This window comes from Mytilus trossulus, chromosome 6 (genome assembly GCF_036588685.1).
Source record: "Mytilus trossulus isolate FHL-02 chromosome 6, PNRI_Mtr1.1.1.hap1, whole genome shotgun sequence".
NCBI classification, from domain to species: domain Eukaryota; kingdom Metazoa; phylum Mollusca; class Bivalvia; order Mytilida; family Mytilidae; genus Mytilus; species Mytilus trossulus.
In genome coordinates, this window is record NC_086378.1 from 70027577 (window position 1) to 70048623 (window position 21047).

A 21047-nucleotide genomic window follows, 5' to 3' on the forward strand; every position below is an offset into this window, starting at 1 on the left:
AAATCACGACACTTAAAATAAGTAGCAAATTAACAACAATTATCATTATAAATCAAACACAAATATTACAAGAAACTGGTGACTGCAAATTCATAAACACACATGGTATTTCTCAATTAAATACTGATGTTTTATATGGTCATATATACAGTTGAAATATTTAAAACAAGTGTAGTGTGTAGTGATAAATGAAGTTGTAAAAACATATCTTCGATTATTCCAACCTTGTAAAATATATTTAAAGGATTCTAAATTTATATATGCAGTATTTTTTATGTACACTTAGAATACAAAACTATTTTGAATGGGTTGTGTATCACACCTACGTGAATAGAGAATACTTATATAGATATTTGCGGTAGTGCTCTGTGTGTTTTGAAGTTATTTCAGCGCAAAGGCTTCAACTAAAGCATCAAGCAAGAAGAGTATGGTGATATATCTTAATGAAAAAAAAAATACAGGCTTACTAGCTCTTTGTTTCTGTTATCTGGTCCCTTTTAAGACACTGCTCTATTGGACAACAGAGGTCTCTTGTCGTCGCATTGTGTCCGTTAATGACACAATTATTTATAAGATCTTTAATCATCTGTATAAGTGACAATGTCGTATTTGCTCTTTGTTTTATCTTAAATTTCGCCTCCTGGTATGAAAAATCTACCTTATTTTAGCCCCAAAAAATATGTTTATAAAACCTATTTATAAGTTAACATTTTTATTAAGTCTATCTCTGTGTTATAAATTTACTTATAATAAGCTAAAAATAGACTAGTATTTTTTTCTCATGATTATGCATTAGTTTACACAAATACATATTTGCCCAAACCAAAATAATGTGTAGACATTGAAATTCTCTTTCTCTGCCTCGTTTAACTTTGTGATTACTGATGTTTCGGGTCAATGCTGAATTGGATTTAAACTTAAATGCATTAAACCACGTTATTTGACAAATAAAACAAATGGGAATACGTGTGTTGTGTAAATTTCACAAGTTAGAAAATGAAAAATGCAAACGTCGATACCGGCTATGCATGGATTATATTGATTTGTAAGTATAGAATTGACTATAATTAAATGAAAATGGTAAATAAAATACTTGGAGAATAGAATTTTGATTTTCAACAGAGGTTTTCATGGTACAAAGCAATGGCGGACCAATAATCTGCTGATTGATTGTTGCTTGATACACGCCTAGTGTGCAAACCAAGAAGGATAACAATTAGGGCCATATAAATAACCGTCAGTCCGTCCGTCCGTCATAAACACATTGCGTCTGCTCTTTGTCGAGAGAACCGTTATAATTTTATACTTTATACTTGACATGTTTATTAAGCAACACCAGAGGGTGTGTAATTATGTTTGTACAAATTCTAGGTCAAAATTGCAGGTCAAAATTTTGGTTTCAGCTGACAATCCCAAGTTCTATGGTAAAAATCGTGTCCAGTCTATATCTTAAGAACCGTTTGGATTTCTAGTTTCTCCTTGAAATGTGTATGAACCAGAGGGTTTATCATTATGTATGTACAACTTCATATTTAGATGTAAATGTCCCGAAATGATAAATGAAAAAAATGAAAGCAATAAACTAAACATGTTATAAAACAAGTTAAATTAGAAATCTAACGGGCTCATTTTTGCACATTTAGATTCATTCAAGGAGCAGATAAAGGTCATGACCATTGAACTAAGCCAACTTTCTACTGATATCAACGATAACTACACACTGATTGTTTTTTTTTTAACAATGGACCTAGAACAGGTTAAATTGCCAAAGATTTAGATAAAATGATACATTTATACAATATACTTGCAAAGTATGTATACATGTGCAAAGAATACCGTTTTCCTAAATTTGCACCAAATGTGAACAAATGGGATGAAAGTCGATGGTTTTTTCATCTTTGTCCCATGATTCGCATTGCAATATCTTCCTTCCTTTCACACTGCATAAAATCATAAATCCTGCCTATTTTATTTATCCCTCTGAATTTTTTCATCTTAAATATATGTTGTTTTGTTTCACTTTTAATCAACCTAGTTGTGAATAGAAGCAATATTTTTTTTTCTTTTTATTAAAAGTAGAACTGATAAAGCTGTCTATTTGCAAATGACACTACTTTTTACAGCTGAAAGAGCTTTAATTATTGACTTTTTTCACTACGGAAAATTACAAACTAATATTTTGGCTCTCAGTTTTGTTTTTAATTGATTCATTGGAAAAGGGTACATTGCATTTGATGTACTTGTGTTTTATATACACAAAAAAGGTGTAACAAAGCTATTATGCTCATTTTATCTCTATATTATGACTCTATATTATAAATCTAAGAACCATTTTGCTAGTAAACTGACCTAATCGCCCTCAACTACATGTTGATTTGAACACATGTAAATTAGTTTAACTATGATATATTTTGCAAATTGCAATGAACAGAATTCAAACTTCGGTATAATACGTACTCATTTGGTCTTACATTCTTGGTTTTTGCACCTGCAAAAAATGAATTGATGAATGAATTTAAAATACAATTTACTGTAAATTATCTGAAAACCCATATTAGATTAAAGCACCAAGCAATTACATTTGAGATATTCGTGTAAAATAACTGTTAACAATTTCACAGCCTGTTATTAACTGGGGAAATGTTGGAACAGATACCAGGTGTAAACTGAATAACGTACGTTGAATGAAGAACAAAACAAACACCATATGAAAACGAAAATCATAAACAAACAAATAGACAATAACTTTGGAATCTTTAGAGTAAAATCAAAGAAAATTAAACATAAATTATGTGGGATGGTCTTAATATTTTCTATAATGTCAATCAATTTCATACAGGGGTTCTGCGTTCATTTTAATTTTTCGGTTAGCACAACATATTGAATAATTGCAACAATCCAATACCATAACTGTAAAATGAAGAAGAAAAAACCCGACGAAAAACAATCTAAACCTGTCTTTAGCGATACTTAACATTTCATTCAAATTTAGTTACACTAAAAAATCGGGTCTCCATATATCAATGGGAAACTAAAAGTATGACGGATGGAAGGTCAGATGGATGGACAGACTGGCGAGAAGTTCCTTATCTAACAACGGTTCAAATGTGGTTTTATACATTGAGGAATGTTGGAATAAACTACTTTTTTGCCAGACCCTCATCTTCTACATTATTGTTTGTAAGAAGAATGGGCTGTGTTGCTTCAAATTCCTTTCATATTTCATATTTTTTATTCTATGCTATACTTCTATTCGGGACAATATGATATTTTTCACATAATTGCATACACATGCATAATATTTTCTTAACAAAAGCAAATATTTGAGGTATGACACAACTACTTATTTAATTATCTTAAATCAACTGATTGTAGTAGCATCACTAAAAAGGTTTTAAAAAATGTGCACATATGTAAAGTACAACTCACGTTTAACAATAAAGAATGTTATTGATGAAAGTATAGCTCCCAACCCAACTACTAATGTTACTATTCCTACATCAAACATGCCTGATGTGACAGCTGGCAAACCTTTTGTTGGACACTCGATCACTATGGGAAAAATTAAATACTAGAATGATTATTTATTAAACATTGTTAAATAGAAAGGCTACATGTATCATATGCGTTTTACAAAGTGGAAGGTGATGAGCATAACATTAATGTAATGAGTATTTCATTTTTTGCATGTACATTGTAGGAATTCGTTCATAGAATATTCGAAAGAAAATTTAAAGTATCAATATATTTTTTTTTTTGTATTTTATCATTTTGTTTTGGATTAAGTTTTGCTTAAGATTTCAAATAAATACTAGATGATCATTCCATAGTGCATACTACATACAATCCCTTTAAATAAAAGAAGAATACATTAAAATAATATTAAATGATATTGTAAAGAATGAGTTACTTGTAAAGAAAACGAACTTTTATTATTTTGTCTATTCTTGCCAATTGTTGAGTATGGGGGTGCACATTATTTGGTGTCTCGCCCAAACTGATGACTCCTAAAAAGAGTTTGGCCATTTCTATAAACAGCAGAGATCCCAATAATTGGTTAAGTTAGCAATGATATAGGGATAAGTGGTACTTATTGGAAGTTATATAAAGTAAATTCAGTGATTAGTATGTGTTTTCATATACTAACCTTAACTCAATACTCTTTGATATTTCATCATTTTTTTTCTTTGCATTTTGCTATTTTAAATTAGAACAGTTTTTACGGCATATATAATATGTACATTGATATTTAATATTACCTTTAGAATGAAGTTGGCCAGAGCTAGAGTATACAAATAAAATTGTAACTTTTACTCCGGTTGGAAACTCTAAAACTAGCATGTATTTGAAAACATTCTTTATTGGCGTATCAGCCGATCTTGCAAATAACAACTTACTGGAGGCTAAATCATGGGGTAGAATATTTGTTTAATACTTTAAACATACAAAACTCTTGAATTATACCTCATTTATTGTATTACAAAGGTAATACATACACTGTACAGTGATTGATACCTTTGCTGTCATTTTTATTTGAGTAAAATAATTATTCACATGACAACGATAGGTTCCTGTCTGACTTCTTTGTATTTGTGGCACAGTAAGAGTCCTTCCTTGGGTTGATACAAATTCGAATGGAACGAATTTAAAACGCCCTGTCACATTGTATTCCCATTGGTATGTACATTCCGGATTACAGGTTGCAGTACAATGTATAGGACCTAACGTATCTCTTTCTTTTACATTGATATATGTGCTTGCAGGTTCAAGGATAACTCTATCAGGACCATCTTAAATATAACAAATTGAAAAGAATCTATTATTCATGTACTTAGCAATTTAACAAATTAGGGAATAATCAATACCCGTATTTCATAAATCATCAACGATAAAACTAATGATTACTGTTAATGGCAATTTTTGCATTTATTCTTTGATCGTACTACCTTATATTGTTCTAAATGAAGGACAGGATACTCAAAATGTACGCGTTAAAATGGTTTTACTCACTATTATGTTATATTTTTCATTTTCAGTAAAAAAAAAACTGAAGTTACATAAAACAAATGACCGATAAAATGAATAATGGCATCCTTTATTATACCAACTACAGTAGACTCAAATATCATCTTACCATAAAAAAAAAACATGTAAGTACTTAACAATCAACATGATCAATGTTGGCAATTTTTGCTTACTAAGACGTTCAAACTCTGAAATTTCCATGTTTTAGCTTACTATTAGGATGTTCCAACCACTTTAATCTATCTTTACTAACTCAATTGCTATCTTTATATTATTACATTATTACGCGAAACAGTTGCATGTAGAAATAATATAGAAATAAAGTTCACACTTAACCTAACATAGTAATGGGTTTCTTTTTATAAATAAACGAGATTCAATATTTATTTTATATTGGTGTAATATACTGCGATCCAAGTAATTCACTAATTGATTTATACATACACTGTACATTAATTGCTATATCTGATATCTTATAAGTTTGATGTTGATAGTAATCCACTTGACAACGAAAGGTCCCGTTCTGGCTTCGTTTCATATAAGGCACAGTAAGAGTTTGGTTTTGGTCTGATAGTAAACTGTTTTTGACCTGTTCAAAGTGTCCTGTCTTGTTGTGTTTCCATTGGTATGTACATATCGGATTGCAGGCTGCAGTGCAATGTATAGGTCCCAGTGTACTGTTTTCTGTCACATTGATAGATGTGCGACCAGGATCAAGGACAACTTTGTCAGGACCATCTAAACAAATTGAAATACAATGTTTAATGAATCGGACATTAATAAATTAACAATACAATTGTGTTTTTTTTACTATTTAGATAGATTAAAAATGTACAATTCAACCAATACCATGCACAAACGATTACTAACCGTAGCAATGACTAGTCAAGATTGCCTAAACAAGCATGATCAATCAGCGTAGACAAGAGATGTTTCGGATTTAAGTGGTAACGACATCTCATATATGGTTAGAAGAATGGGTTTTTATGCCCAACATATGAGCATTCTGTTTTACGGTATGTGCGTCCTTTCGTCCGGTCGTTCGTCCATCTGTCCCGCTGCAGGTTACAGTTTTTGGTCAAGTTAGTTTTTGATAAAGTTGAAGTCCAATCAACTTGAAACTTGATACACTTGAGCTACTTCATTGGCAATCGATATTATAACTTTTTTTCTTATGATTATAGGAACAAGAAGAACTTTTTAGACATTAAATACCTATATGGAGTTATTTTCTTTCAGAATCATAGGTCATTCTTTTTTTCAGAATCAACCAGGACGATACCATATTTCAATGAATTATGCTTTAAGGTATAAAATGATGACATGTGTGAGGTCATTATTTTCCTTGATAAAAATGCAACCTATAATTTAATTCAAAATTATATTCGTCTGATAGTTTTTTTTTGCCGATATGGGGGTTTATTTTTTAAAGTTCAATCGATAATAGCTGTAAAAGATATCGTCATTGTCCGCATTTTAATTTAAGAAACAAATAAACGTGCAGTTTTTTTTATTTTATCGCTACAATACAGAAACATTATCATTTATGTGAAATGAATTTTAATGTAGACTTTCATAAAAAGCCAGATTTAACATATTCGTGTGTAAGATTTTCGAAAATCTTATTCAGTCACACTGAATAGGTTGATCGATTTTTTGGTTACTTTCTTAACGACTTCCTTCACGTCCAGTGGCTAATATTTCATGCATGTTCAGCATGATACACACTGAATTACTGTAACCTACATGTATATATATTCGTCTTCGTGTCAATTTATAACTTTTTTTAAATTTATGTATATCAAATGATCAACTAATAAGATAGTCTTGACTAACATTCACGTTACTCACAAAAGGGTCGGGTGTGGAGGGTATGTAATTATATCCTGATTATCTGTTAAAAAAATGAATTACTATTCAAAAGACAATCTTTCTGAATATTTCATTTTCGATTCAATTAAAATTGTTGAAAAAATAACCAATTTTCCGACAGCCATTCCGCGATAGAAATGTCATAACAAATAGAAAAAAAATCCCTCCCCCTCTTTTCCATAAACTAAGTTGGTACAATATATTACTCATAATGTGTCTTGTATTTGTCATACACAGTTATCGGATGGTAACAATTAATTTGTGTCTTTCTTCTTGCAGTTACAGTAATATGTTTATTGTGTATGGATAATATTTTTTAAGGTTTATGTATCTAGATTAATTAGTGAGTTTTATTTCACATTCTAAATGAGCCGTAAGGCGTATTAAAACCTGAACGCATTAGAAAGGAATATCCCACTTTAGTGAGATCGGTAAAATATGATATTAAATTTTGCAAATCTTTTATAAAAAATATTTTGGACGGTATATAAGTCAGATAATGCATATTTTCAGGTATGCATTATCTATAACATAATGTGTAAACACATTTCAAATGATTACTATTCCTTTCTGTATCATTATTTCAAGACATTCAGATTCAAAATAGTTTTTTTTAGAATATACCTACTCCTTAAACTTTGGTCTCGCCAAGAACGGTTTACAATTTTATCAATATATGATTCAAGTAATGTGCTTTATAATTTAAAAAGAAGGAACTCTACATCACACAATTACATTCAAATGAATAATGTACAATTCAAAAATTCTGATAAAATTTGAAAATGAAATTAAAAGGCATATCTATGGTCATTATATCGTTATTTTTTGAAGTATCTTTAATAAAATGCAATTGATATATAAGACAGTTATAGTTTTAGCGGGCCATTAAATTAATATGAGTTGCGAAAGTGGCAGGCATATAACAACATAAAATGAGCTATGATTTAAATCTTTATTAGAAACAGTTTATTTGTTTTTTTAACAAAATATAGACAGAATGGTAATTATATGTTATTTTGTTTTATAAATTTCCTGTTACAAAACTTTAATTTTTTTCGGAAAACTAAGCACATTATAATCCAGGTACCTTTGATACCTATTGTACATGTATATTATATTTACATGGAACGGGGACCAAATCATTTTTCACATTACTTCAATGCATTTTGTCCTGATTAAGGACCAGATTTCTTATTCTATATTTTAGACTGCAAAATTTCAATTGCATTATCATGCTAGTAGCCCCATTTATGTTGGGTTTTTTAAGACTTCTTTTAGAGTCATGAAAATTAAGAAACAATTACTGTTTTGAGTATTTAGAGTATTTCAAGCTAAAATGAAAAATAAAATTTGGACCATTTCCTAAGACAATCATCCACCCTGTTTATATCAGTATTACTTGATTTATTTCACTTGACTGGGCGGGGCTTAATTGGTTTGTTTATTTAAGACCAGCTCATTTATAGACAGGTGTGTCGGGATAAACTCATCAATGAAGTGTCCAGTTATACTCTCGTTTCATTTCTATATCCGTTTGGTGACACTGGTACATTGTAGGTGATTAAAAATCAATTAAAATTATAACGGCCATCATCTGTTTCACACACATCTCCAAAAAGACTGTCCTTATGCACATTAAAAATTAAATCAGTTGAAATAACATTGGTAATACCACATAAAATTTAACTGAGGTTGAAAGGTTTATGAATACCTTTTGGATATACAACATATTAAGGCATCTTTACATAATTTTCATCTAGGTTAGATATCGCGTATAAAAAATAGTAAATTTCCTTAGGGACTTACATTCGTGGCGGCTACTGCACTGGTATTGTGTAACTAGAATTCTATTCCACATAACAAAACTACAGTGCTTATTTAGGCATACAATCGTTGACAAAGTATAACATATAGTCATTACTGAACACGATGGTTCAAATGTTGTAACTCTGAAACTTACATATATTTGAAAACTGTCTTTAAAAATGTACCAACTTACTTTACATATGAACACTAACTGAATGCTTATTATGGGGTAAAGTTGTAGTTTTAAATATAAAAAAAAAGTGTACTCTGTTATGATTAAAGTTCTTTTAACCCTCAGTCATTATTATTTACGGAGGTAATACATACACTGCACATTGATTGAAACATCTGCTGTCTTCTTTATATGAGAAACATTATATGCCACATGACAACGGAACGTCCCTGTCTGACTTCGTTTTATTTGTGGTACAGTTAGAGTCTTTCCTTGGTTTGATACCAATTTGATTGGAACGAGTTCAAAACGTCCTGTCACATTGTATTTCCAATGGTATGTACATTCAGGATAACAGGTTGTCATACAGTGTATAGGGCCTAAGGTAGTCCCTTCTCTAACATTAACTACTGCACCTGCAGGTTCCAGAAACGACAACATTATAAAAAAAGAATTGGGACAATTTCAAAGTTCACCAAGGTCACAATAAATCATCAAATATATGATGCAATACCAAACTTAAGAACCGGAAGTCGTAGAGACATGGGACTAGCACCATTCAACTCAGGACCACTTGACCTTTCAACTATCACAAGGTCAAGGTCATTGTATGCTGTGAAGGTCAAGGTGAAATTTCATCATGACCTGACATTGACCATAAATTGAAGGTCTTGAATTACTGATCATCTTTGCAGTTTATAGTAGGTTGATATCTGTTACCTTTAAAAAGATATACACACAATACAATACTTTTAAGAATCATCCCGTTGTAACTTTTAAACAGACGGTTGGACATTTTTGGGCTTGTTGTATAAAATGTAGAGCTCGTCGAGAGAAACAATTTACACGCTGTATGTATGCAGCAAAGTCTTATCATTTTTCTATTATGTAAGCTTGAAATTGCAGCGTAATTTTTGTTTGCACTCGGTGAACTTTGACCTTGGGTGCATATTAAAGGTCACATGAATTAAAGATTATTGGTGAAGGTTCCAAGTCTCTATGACTTCTGGTTCTCGAAATAGAATTTTTCAAAAAGTATTTATAATTTTTAATGGGAAATAACTCCTTATAAGGCTTAGTAACAAATTAATTGTTTATGTTTATAAATATTGCCATCTGTTCTTGTACATGCTTCCATTTTCAAATCGATTCTATCTCTAATACTTTTAAAGAAAAATGCTAATAAAAGAAATTGCTTCAAGGGGACATAACTCTCAAAGGGGATAATTAAATCTTACGCAGCCTCATATGGTAATACATCATAATGAGATCTACATATTGTCCAAAAAAAGTCATGATATCTTTAAACACAACGAGGGGGTGTCATGTTGAAAAAAATCAGTAAAAGGGAGATAACTTCTAAAGGGGATGATGAAATTCTACACAGCCTCATCTGGTAATACTTCATAATGAGGTCTACCGAAGGTTCATATTTGGTCTTGATAACTCCAATAGAAACGAGGGGAGGCCAGGTCAAACAAATGCTGGATGAAAAAAAAAAACAAAAAAAAAACATGAGAAAAACAATAAGGTCTTTCCTCGCGGAGAGGAAAGACCTTAAAAACAATAAGGTCTTTCCTCACGTAGGGGAAAGACCTTAATTATTCCAAATATTCCTGACGTGAGGACTGGGGATAATTTTAATTTTAATGTGAAATTGGAAACAATCATTATACAATTCTGGATCTAATATTGTATAATTTGGACATATATCATAGGAAGTATTATTGTGAAAAATAATAAATTTCTCCAGGTCACAGTGGCTTCTAAAATAAATTAATGTTTTGTCAATATTATGGTTTATAATTGTTTAATAATTTGTGTACTTTGTGTAAATGTCTATTCGTGTCTTTATTCTAATCATTCTTATCATTTCAGTTGATGCAATTTATTTTGTAATTCATTTGATTGTATAGCAGCATGATTGGTTCATAACAATTACCTGATCTTATCTTATTTCACTATCATAAGCATCACCGAGGACACTCAGAACAGTTGATGTCCGCTCTAGTAAAACAGGACTAGAATTCAAGACTTGCAAACACATACTATATTTGGCGCAGATATGCATCTTCTAAAAACTATCAAGTGCAAACAGAATAAGTTGCCATTGTATTACGTGTCACGAAAATCAGCTATTTTAAGTAAGCCGTTTTATAACCTAAATGAAGTCCCACAGGTTAAACTATCTACAATTATGATATCACATTTAATAATTTGATCGCTTTGTAATATATAAGTATTTGGAACTGGTATTTATAAATATAGATAAGAAATTTCATAGAATCATACAAAGAAACAATGAAGAACGTGTACCTATGCCCTGTGTTATTATGTATACATACAAACGAGCAATAAGTGAAACAAAGTTTTACAAATTATTATAAACATTATAGTTACGTAATACTCTTTACGGTAAAGCGTTGATTATTTTTAAATTCTATTTTAACTTCATACATGTAAATAAAAATGTAGATTCTTCTGTTTAATTTTTTTGAACACATTATTAATGTTCATTTTAAGAAAAGTCATTCTATCTTCAAATATATCACAACCCAATGTGTGTACTGAATGACCTCTTTGTGAATCATATCTGATATGAATAGTTTATCTGATACGATAATTTTATGTATATTTAGTAAATTGTTTAAGAACGTCCGATTATCATAGTTTGTTTGTTTGACAAATAATTATAGATTATCGTTGGTCATCTCAACAAGTATGTTTATCTCGCTTGAGCCGGTACGGCGAAAGTGAGAAAAATAATTGAGTTGATATCAATATGATAATCTGTTTATCGCTAATAAACCTATAACGAAGTAGTTTATTTCAAGGACAACGGCAGGTACGCCCTTAGTTTTCAGCGATAACTTTTCATATCACTCTCCTGTGCTGAGAAAAGAGATTCTTACTCAGTAAGATTAAAGGAGAATTTCGTTCGTACTGAACATAACGGTATAATTGTACCTCATGATAAAACTGTTTTTATACATATATCTGTTCATTAAACTCTAAGAATTGCTTAAGTTGTGTGATATGACTTTTGTTTACAACTGCTTCCGTTATATACCAACTGCTTCCCTGTATTATCGTATGCTTTTCTGTAACATTAGCGCAAAACATAACGACGTCATTCGGCAAATTCCGAAAAATGCACCTCAATGGTACTTGTTTTATTTTATGTAAAACATAACAAGTTGGATAAAAAAAATATTTTGAATCAGGAAAATAGATATATATTAAAAATTAAAAAAACAAATATTACAACAAATGTCTTATTTTTTATTTTCGTCATTTTGTCTTCTGCTAAAGGTTATGACAAACATAACGTGTATTTTTTCATATCAGACCCATTTACCAGCACATGTTCGAAATCATCACTCGAGCTTGTCGGCTCTCGGACTGATATCATGACCTAGGGCTAATAAAGGGTCTTATATGAAATGTCATGTTATAATCTTTATCTATCATATGTATATTCAGTTACACTGTTGTGAATCTCTTCCAGTTATGTATTAAATGTACACAAATTGAATATGTTTTATCAATTGAAATCTGGTTTAGATTTGATTTACACTTCTACACATTCTTTGAATAGGAGAGTCGTAAAAAGATTTGGAAAGGCTGACAAGAAATATGGACTATGTTGGTTCTTAGAATATCATACAAGTTTACTATGTGTGTATCATTCCCTATTTGTGACTCGAAGACAGCATACATCATATTAATTACCTTGAGTATCCTGGTATGATCTCGGATATGTTCCTTACGTCGTAACTACACTCCCCTTCCCTTTCGTGAATATAACCTACAGAATTAGACGATTTACCGGATTTGTTATCACATAAGCAACACAACGGTTGCCACATGTGGAGCAGGATCTGCTCATCCTTCCGGAGCACCTGATATCACCCCTAGTTTTTGGTGGGGTTCGTGTTGCTTATTCTTTAGTTTTTCTATGTTGTGTCGTGTGTACTATTGTTTGTCTGTTTGTCTTTTCATTTTTAGAAATGGCGATGTCAGTTTATTTTCGATTTATGAGTTTGACTGTCTCTCTGGTGTCTTTCGTCCCTCTTTGATTACTTTTTGAGAGATTTAAAATACCTATACTTAAACAAATAATAAGATGCAATTTGATTGCCATTGACGCAACTACTAGGTATTAAGCAGCTGTCCAGGATTTGAACTTTTAAAAGTACCTGTAAAATCAATGAACTACAAGTTTTGTCCCGGAAATAACATGAATAATATAGAAAAATACAGACATTGGAATTTGTTAAATTGATTACATGTTTTGAAAAATATTTATGAATAATAGAAACCCAAAATAGAAAAGGTCATTTGCAATACCCAAGACATATGTTTATGACAAATAAATGTTTTACTGCAATAAAATGTAGGTATTACACCTAAAGAAGACTTTACTGTTTAATAAACTGAATTTGACTATTTTCCTTTGTAATACAAGCATTCCTGTCAAGTTTTGTCATAATCAGTTCAAAGGTTTGAGAAAATCTTGTATAATGAAAGACCACATCTACAGCGATTCGAGCTAAATTTCTTCAATAAATCCACACCAAGCCGCATCATGATAGAATATAGTGTGGACCAATAAACGATTAAATATTTATCCTATCTGCCTAAAAACCGTTGAATATGATACTAAAGATGATTTTAAGAAGATAAATACCACTAATGGACCTCTTTGTCTTCTTTATAAGGTCTCTTTTAGTCCATTTATACCTTTCATTTCCTCAAAATTTCAAATGTTGAGGCCAAAAAATACAAAATAATGATTTAAAATAATAAATTTATGACAGAAATGTTAAACGAAATGAGTAATTAAAGTATTCAAGCAGATTGAACAATCCATATAAAATTTTACTGTCTCAAAGGAGGTTTCAATAATTCCTTCCGTAAAATTTAAATTTACGCCGCGTTCCGAAAGGGACATAAAAGGCTTCTCTTTTAATGAAATAATTTGTTGTTGCAGAGTTACAAATTATTTCATTTACTTATAACTATATATTTATTAAGTATTTCTTATGAAAATTTTCTATCATAGCAAAATATAAGAAAAAAGGAGAAAAAGCTCCCCAATACACTAAGTATGGCTTGTTCTGTCAACTGAATATGCATGGTAGAGTCCTATTTCAAGGAAATATTCTCAAAAAAATGTGTTTTGGAGACCCAATCCACTCAGAATATTTCATTTCTTATAGTATTTCAATTAAAAAGCAAGACATTTTAACACATGAGAGTACTCACAAATAGTTATCAAAGGTACCAGTATTATAATTAAGTACGCCAGACGCGCGTTTCGTCTACATAAGGTCAAAGGTGCATGTACAGCTTCCCGTATTAAAAAAGATATGTAATTTTCATAAGATGGATTTCACTAATGTAAAAGGGTAAAAAAAATTACAATCTGAAATGCAAGAAGGTGAAACAGTGTGATGCCAACCAACATGTTTCTATGGCTTAAAATAAACAGACAAACAATAGTACACATGACACAACAAAGAAAACTAAAGAATAAGCAACACGAACCACACCAAAAACTAGGGGTGATCTCAGGTGCTCCGGAAGGGTAAGCAGATCCTGCTCCACATGTGGCACTCGTCGTGTTGCTTATGTGATAACAAATCATGTAAATAGTCTAATTCGGTAGGTCAAATTCATGAAAGGAAAGGGGATTGTAGTAACGACGTAAGGAACATATCCGATATCATTTGTGAAACGGTTATTCTATAACGGTCAACCAACTCGTGATGGCGTTCGCAAAATTTACGAAGGGATGATTTCAACTTCACCATTTGGAACTCTTGGTTTAATAGCTTCCTTATCAAGAAAATCATGATAGGCAATGCAATCACGGGAATATTGTATCAATTGGGAGATATATACCCCGTATGCAGGTGCTGTTTGAATGTTGCTACTTACAAATGGAAAGTTCACAATTGGAAAGCTGAAATCATCTTTTTTTTCGTAAAGTTTTGTTTTCCACCGACCCTAATTGTCAATTTCTTAATTGTATATGTATAAATGCTTTTACTTTATATACATCGCATTCAATTTTATTTTCAACACATGCTACTGGTATTCCTCTTTTTATTCAGGTAAAGCATGGTTATGGTAACGTTTCGCCATCTTGAATTATATAACAGAACACTTGAATAAAATATGAAAATTTGAGGACAAATACTCAGCTATATGTAAATGTGCGTCTCTCAAGTCACAATCTCGTTGAGAGATTTATTTGGTAATATTCTAATGCACTTTTTTTCAATAGATTTTTATGTTGATGGCTAGAGTCTAGAGAATTAAAAATAAAGTTGAAATTACGTCGGCCTTAGGTTGTCATTTTAATTTTACTTTAACTTGCATATTCAAATACCAATATTCGCTCTCAAATATACGCAAAAAAAGATAAATAAATTATGTTCTGTTATCTGCTTGTCATGGAACAAAAAATCACAGACAAAAAGTCAGAGACGAAAAGTCACAGAAGAAATAATCACTATTCTCTTCTTACATTGTTTGTTTTAGAATAATAAAAACTCTAATATTTGAAAAAAAAATATACATAGTTTTGTTTTTTCCTGAATTTGTCTGCATAACACATCTGTGTAGACAAAAAATGTATTCTAAAAAAAGTAAATTTAAGAATAAAGAAATGTTCATAAGGTAAGATAAGGCTCAACTGATGAGTGTTTGATTCATTAAAAATTAAAAGTGAAATGAATAACAGTTATAAAGCTTAGAAATATATCCATAAAATTATTAAGGTCATCGAGTCCAAATACATGTAAATCTGTTAGAATATTCTATTGATTGTATACCTTTTAAACTTAAAAGTACTTGTCAAACGCGTCATCAGTGACTTTAAAACGAATTGACTTTATAAACAACATTGTAAACCACCACCTTACATTATTCGTTAAAGTTAGTTTTAACATGCACGTCGAACAGAAAAAAGCAACATGCATCAGCAAACTCTGATTTATTGTATGTTCTTGATTGTTCAAACAGGTAAGACATAACCTTATTGTTATTGTTCACACATTGTTGTCAATTCAATTGAATTATATTCTTGCAAGGGAGTGGTTTTGCTTACCTGAAAACCATGTTTAATAAACTCTTTTCTACAAAATAATGGAATTATATTCTTAACTAATTATCAACTTTGATATATTATGGAAATATTATAATGTGCAAAATAAAATCTATCCGTAGATAAAAAAAAATATATTTTTGCATAATATACAAATACAATAAAGAATTCGATTAAGTTTTGCTTTATTTATTCCGTGCTGGGTTTTTTTAATATTAAAATTTATATAAAGCATATCCCAGCATCTGATTATGATAATCGATGTGTTTACTGTTGGCAAGAATGATTTAAGTCAAGACAATTCACTGTGTGTGCGTTTAAGAATAGATTAGTTACAAAATAGAATTTGCAGTTTTATAGATGAGTAGTAACTTTAATGTTAACTTTAAACATTACATATGGTTACAACCTAGTCCGAGTAATACCTGATTTGTAACGTAACGAGTGATGAGGTTAAGACATGTCACGGCACTTTTCTATCCCAAATTCATGTATTTAATTTTGATGTTATAAGTGTTATTCGCATCGGATTTTGTCAAATGTTTAGATCGTTTCTGTGTGTGTTACATTTTAATGTTGTGTTTCTGTTGTGTAGTTGTTCTCCTCTTGTATTTGATGCATTTCCCTCAGTTTAAGTTTTTAACCCTGATTTTTTTTTCTATTGATTTATGAGTTTCGAACAGCGGTAGACTACTGTTGCCTATATTTAGGGTCTGAAATTAAATACAGCAAGGCATTTCTTATGGCTGTCAACATCATACTCAAGTTAAATCACTTATTGCAATTTGGTCAAATAAATTGTTGGACAAGTAGCAAATCTGAATCAAAATTCCTAATTATCTAATAAATTAAAAATTATTTTTAATGTTAACCTTAGTCAATGGAGATACTTGGTCACAATGGACTCCTTGGGCATGCTCAGTAACTTGTGGAAATGGAATAAAATCAAGAACACGACATTGTCTTAGTTCATTCTGTTTTGGTGAAATTTTGTTTGGTCAGCAACGTGAGCAAAGTTCTTGTTTCACGATTGCATGTCCAGGTAAGACTACTTTTAAGTTTTGCTTTATTTATTCCGTCGCATGTTTGATTTAATTCTTTCTATTATAATTGACCGAGAAGAGTATCCCTTATTCAGATATTAGTATTTTATATATATAAAAAAGGTATACACCGTTTGGAAAAATGACTCAAGCCAAGACAAATCAATGCATGTCTGTTTAAGTATTCATAATTTACAAAACAAGTTTGTATCTGTTCCATGCATACTTTCCATAATACATATGGATCGACTTCGACCGAACAGTATCTGACTTGAAATGTAACATATCAGTAATATCGAAAGAAAACACTTATTGAAATCAGCAAGAAATGTTTGGTATGACGATTTTTTGAAGAAGCAAATTTAAACCAAATTTCTTAGACATCTTAAACATTCATTTTTTTTTCTCCAGTCGATGGAAACTGGGGACCATGGGGAATTTTTGAACCATGCTCAGTAACATGTGGAACAGGATTGCATAACAGAAGTCGAATTTGTAATGATCCTGCTCCTTCACTGAACGGAAAGCCATGTAATGGTGAAGAGAATAGCTCAGAGATTTGTAACACTGAAGTATGTGCAGGTAAGACTTCGTTTGAGAACTTATGTAGTTTGTCCGTGCCATGCTTGATTTTCTTTCTCTATAATGATTACTGTAGAAGTATATCCACCATTAAATAGTGGTAAACTATAATAAATAATGTATATAGCGTTAAAAAAAATAGTTAAAGTGAATAAAAATCAATGCTTGTTCATTAAAAAATACACTTGTTACAAAATAGAGTTTGCAGTTTAAATATTTCGTATTTATTTATGCTTTATTTCCATATCATATATTGGGAACGAGCTCGACCGAACACTTGATTTCAGTAACGCTAAGGTAAAGTATATAAGAAAAAAAAAAAAAAAAAAAGCGCATGGAATTTCACATATTTGTCAAAATCTTACACATGCATGTCGAGAGAAAATACTTAATGAAATCAGTATGAAATAGGTCGTCTTACACATTGCTGTAGATGTATATCCACCATTAAATAGTAGTAAATTATAATACATTATGTATGTAGCGTCGGCAAATTTTTTTAAAGTGAACACAAATCAATGCGTGTTCATTAAAGAACAAAATATTTTCAAAATAGAGTCTGCAGTTTAAATAATTCGTAATTTGTTATGCGTAATTTCCATATCATATATGGGAACGAGCTCGACCGAACACTTCATGACTTAAAATATAACAAGGAGTAACGCTAAGGTAAAGCTCTAAAATAAAAATAAAAAGCATGGAATTTCACATATTTGTCAAAATCATACTCATGCATGTCGAGAAAAAATCAGTATGCAATATGTCGTCTTACAATTATTGGATGTAGCAAATTTAACCAAATTTCTAAGACATGTCAAAATTTAAGTTTTCTTTCTCCAGTCGATGGAAACTGGGGACCATGGAGTAGTTTTGGACCATGCTCAGAAGCATGTGGAAAAGGAGTGAAAAAAAGGAGTCGAGTTTGTAATGATCCTGCTCCTTCACAGAACGGAAAGCCATGTGATGGTGAAGATACTAACTCAATAAGTTGTAACGGAGCAGAATGTCCAGGTAAGACTTCGTTTGAGTATTTATTTATTTTGTCCGTGTCACGCTTGATTTTCTTCTATATTAGATTGCTGTAGATGTATATCCACCGTTAAATAGTAGTAAATTGTAATAGATAATGGATGTAGCGTTGGCAAAAAAAGTTAGAGAGAATATAAATCAATACGTGTTCATTAAAGAAAAAAAATATTTACAAATAGAGTTTGCAATTTAAATAATTAGTTTTTTGTTATGCTTTATTTCCATATAATATATTGGAACAACCTCGACTGAACACTTCATGACTTCAAATATAACAAGAAGTAAAGTTAAGGTAAAGCTCTAAAATCAAACAAGGCATCGAATTTCACATAAGTGGTAACATCATACTCGGCATGTCGAAAGATAATACTTGTTGAAATCATAAAAAAATATTTGGGAACAAATGCAGAAATTTTAAATTGACTTTTGTACTTAACAATCTAACAAAACAACCAAACATACGCAAGACTATAAGGCTCATCGAATCATCGAAAATATGCTTTGTACGTATAAAAGAGGGACGAAAGACACCAAAGGGACAGTCAAACTCGTAAATCTAAAACAAACTGACAACGCCATGGCTAAAAATGAAAAAGACAAACAGAAAAACAATAGTACACATGACACAACATAGAAAACTAAAGAATAAACAACACGAACCCCACCAAAAACTAGGGGTGATCTCAGGTGCTCCGGAAGGGTAAGCAGATCCTGCTCCACATGCGGCACCCGTCGTGTTGCTTATGTGATTACAAATCCGGTAAAAAGTCTAATTCGGTAGGTCAAATTCATGAAAGGGAAGGGGATTGTAGTTACGACGTAAGGAACATATCCGATATCATTTGTGAAACAGTTATTCCATAACGGTCAACCAACTCGTGATGGCGTCCGTAAAATTTACGAAGGGATGATTTCAACTTCACCATTTGGAACTCTTGGTTTAATAGCTTCCTTGTGAGCAGTAACCCTCTATCAAGAAAATCAAGATAGGAAATGCAAGCACGGGAATATCGTATCAATTGGGAGATATATACCCCGTATGCAGGTGCTGCTGGAATGTTGCTACTTAGAAATGGAAAGTTCACAATTGGAAAGCTGAAATCATCTCTTTTGTCGTAATATATATATGTAAAGTATGCGTTTCTGTCATACCCCATCTAAAATGTCCTGTATTCATAGAAAAACAAAAATTATGAATTAAAATAAAAAATATTCTTACAATGTGAAATGTAAAATATGCAAATGTAAATAAATAACCATTGCTGGAAGTATATCATCAGTTTATCAAGATAATGTCTTTTGAAAAAAAATCTGATAATGCTAAATTCAACTCCATACTGCAAACTAAAGGGACAGAGGGAATCTCCATGGATATGTGACAATTGTACGAACAGAATACATACTGTCAATAGTCTATGATATTTACAGTGACCATTAAAAGAACAGTAAACAGCTAACTGCGGGATAAAATGTACTAGAGATTGAGTATTACATATGTATTCTGCAGAATTGAATGTGCACTTTTGTTTATGTGTATGTATATACATTCAATTTTTAAATCTTTCAAAATATGTTTACAGCATTCACAGCAACATTACCAGGAGGTGTTCATCCATATCAGAACGGCGCTATTATCGGATATCCGATTAAGCTTTTAGACAATAGTGGTTACAGTAATGGTATTTTTACTGTTCTTCCAGGAATGGGCGGTGTTTACTCGGTATCTGTTACCATAATGTCAGGCTCTGTTATAGGTCACACTACTTTGAGGAAGAATGGAGCTATTTTGGTGTGGTTATTCACTAATAAAGAATATGATATGGCATCCCAAACTATCAACATTCAACTGGCAGAAGGGGACAGGATTTGGGTACAAATGACCAATCAGGCATCCAGTCTTTTTGATGTTTATAACACATTTAGTGCAGTTAGAATAGTTTGATTATCAATTTGATAGCATAAAGGCTTTAAAGATGTTAAATTTTGGCCCGCTACATGTATAATAAAGAGTGAAAGCTATCAAATAAAGCTTACCATGTTGTTAATGTTATAATTTTTTTAAAGAGTTTGATTTGATTTGTTGTTTAAGTTTTGCTTATACCTGATACATGAAACAAAATAATATTCGACTTATGCTTATTTATATCATATCATAATGCATAGCATTAAGACTTTAACATGGCGGTTGGTTTATATTTAAGACGGATGCGAATTAAGATATGCAGGATGGGTCAATAAAACAAACCGACACGAATGAATTATAAAAGAAAGACAACATTATAAAATTGATTGACTAATTCGTTGAACCCAGGTGGGTGATTATGAATGTCCTGATTAGTATCAAATCTATACGTTTAGTTCTTTTGTAAAAGTTCAAGATAAAATTTTGCAGTCAAACCACTCA

At 31.1% G+C, this 21047-nt stretch overlaps 1 protein-coding gene across 3 annotated transcripts; it reads left to right on the top strand.

Annotated features, from left to right (window-relative positions):
- Positions 1-872: 872 nt before the first annotated feature.
- On the top strand, positions 873-20676 carry LOC134721755 (thrombospondin-1-like). 3 transcript variants are annotated; one of them, XM_063584955.1, is made up of 6 exons: positions 959-1045; positions 14995-15137; positions 16867-17031; positions 17444-17614; positions 18455-18625; positions 20224-20676. In XM_063584955.1, the coding sequence occupies exons 2-6, from the start codon at positions 15095-15097 to the stop codon at positions 20583-20585; spliced, it is 912 nt and encodes a 303-aa protein (XP_063441025.1). In that variant the 5' UTR covers positions 959-1045; positions 14995-15094; the 3' UTR covers positions 20586-20676. The 3 variants fall into 3 exon arrangements, with proteins under 3 accessions (XP_063441022.1, XP_063441025.1, XP_063441023.1); XM_063584952.1 differs by lacking the exon at positions 14995-15137 and having other exon boundaries at positions 873-1045; XM_063584953.1 differs by lacking the exons at positions 959-1045; positions 14995-15137 and adding an exon at positions 15779-15907.
- The last annotated feature ends 371 nt before the right edge of the window (positions 20677-21047 follow it).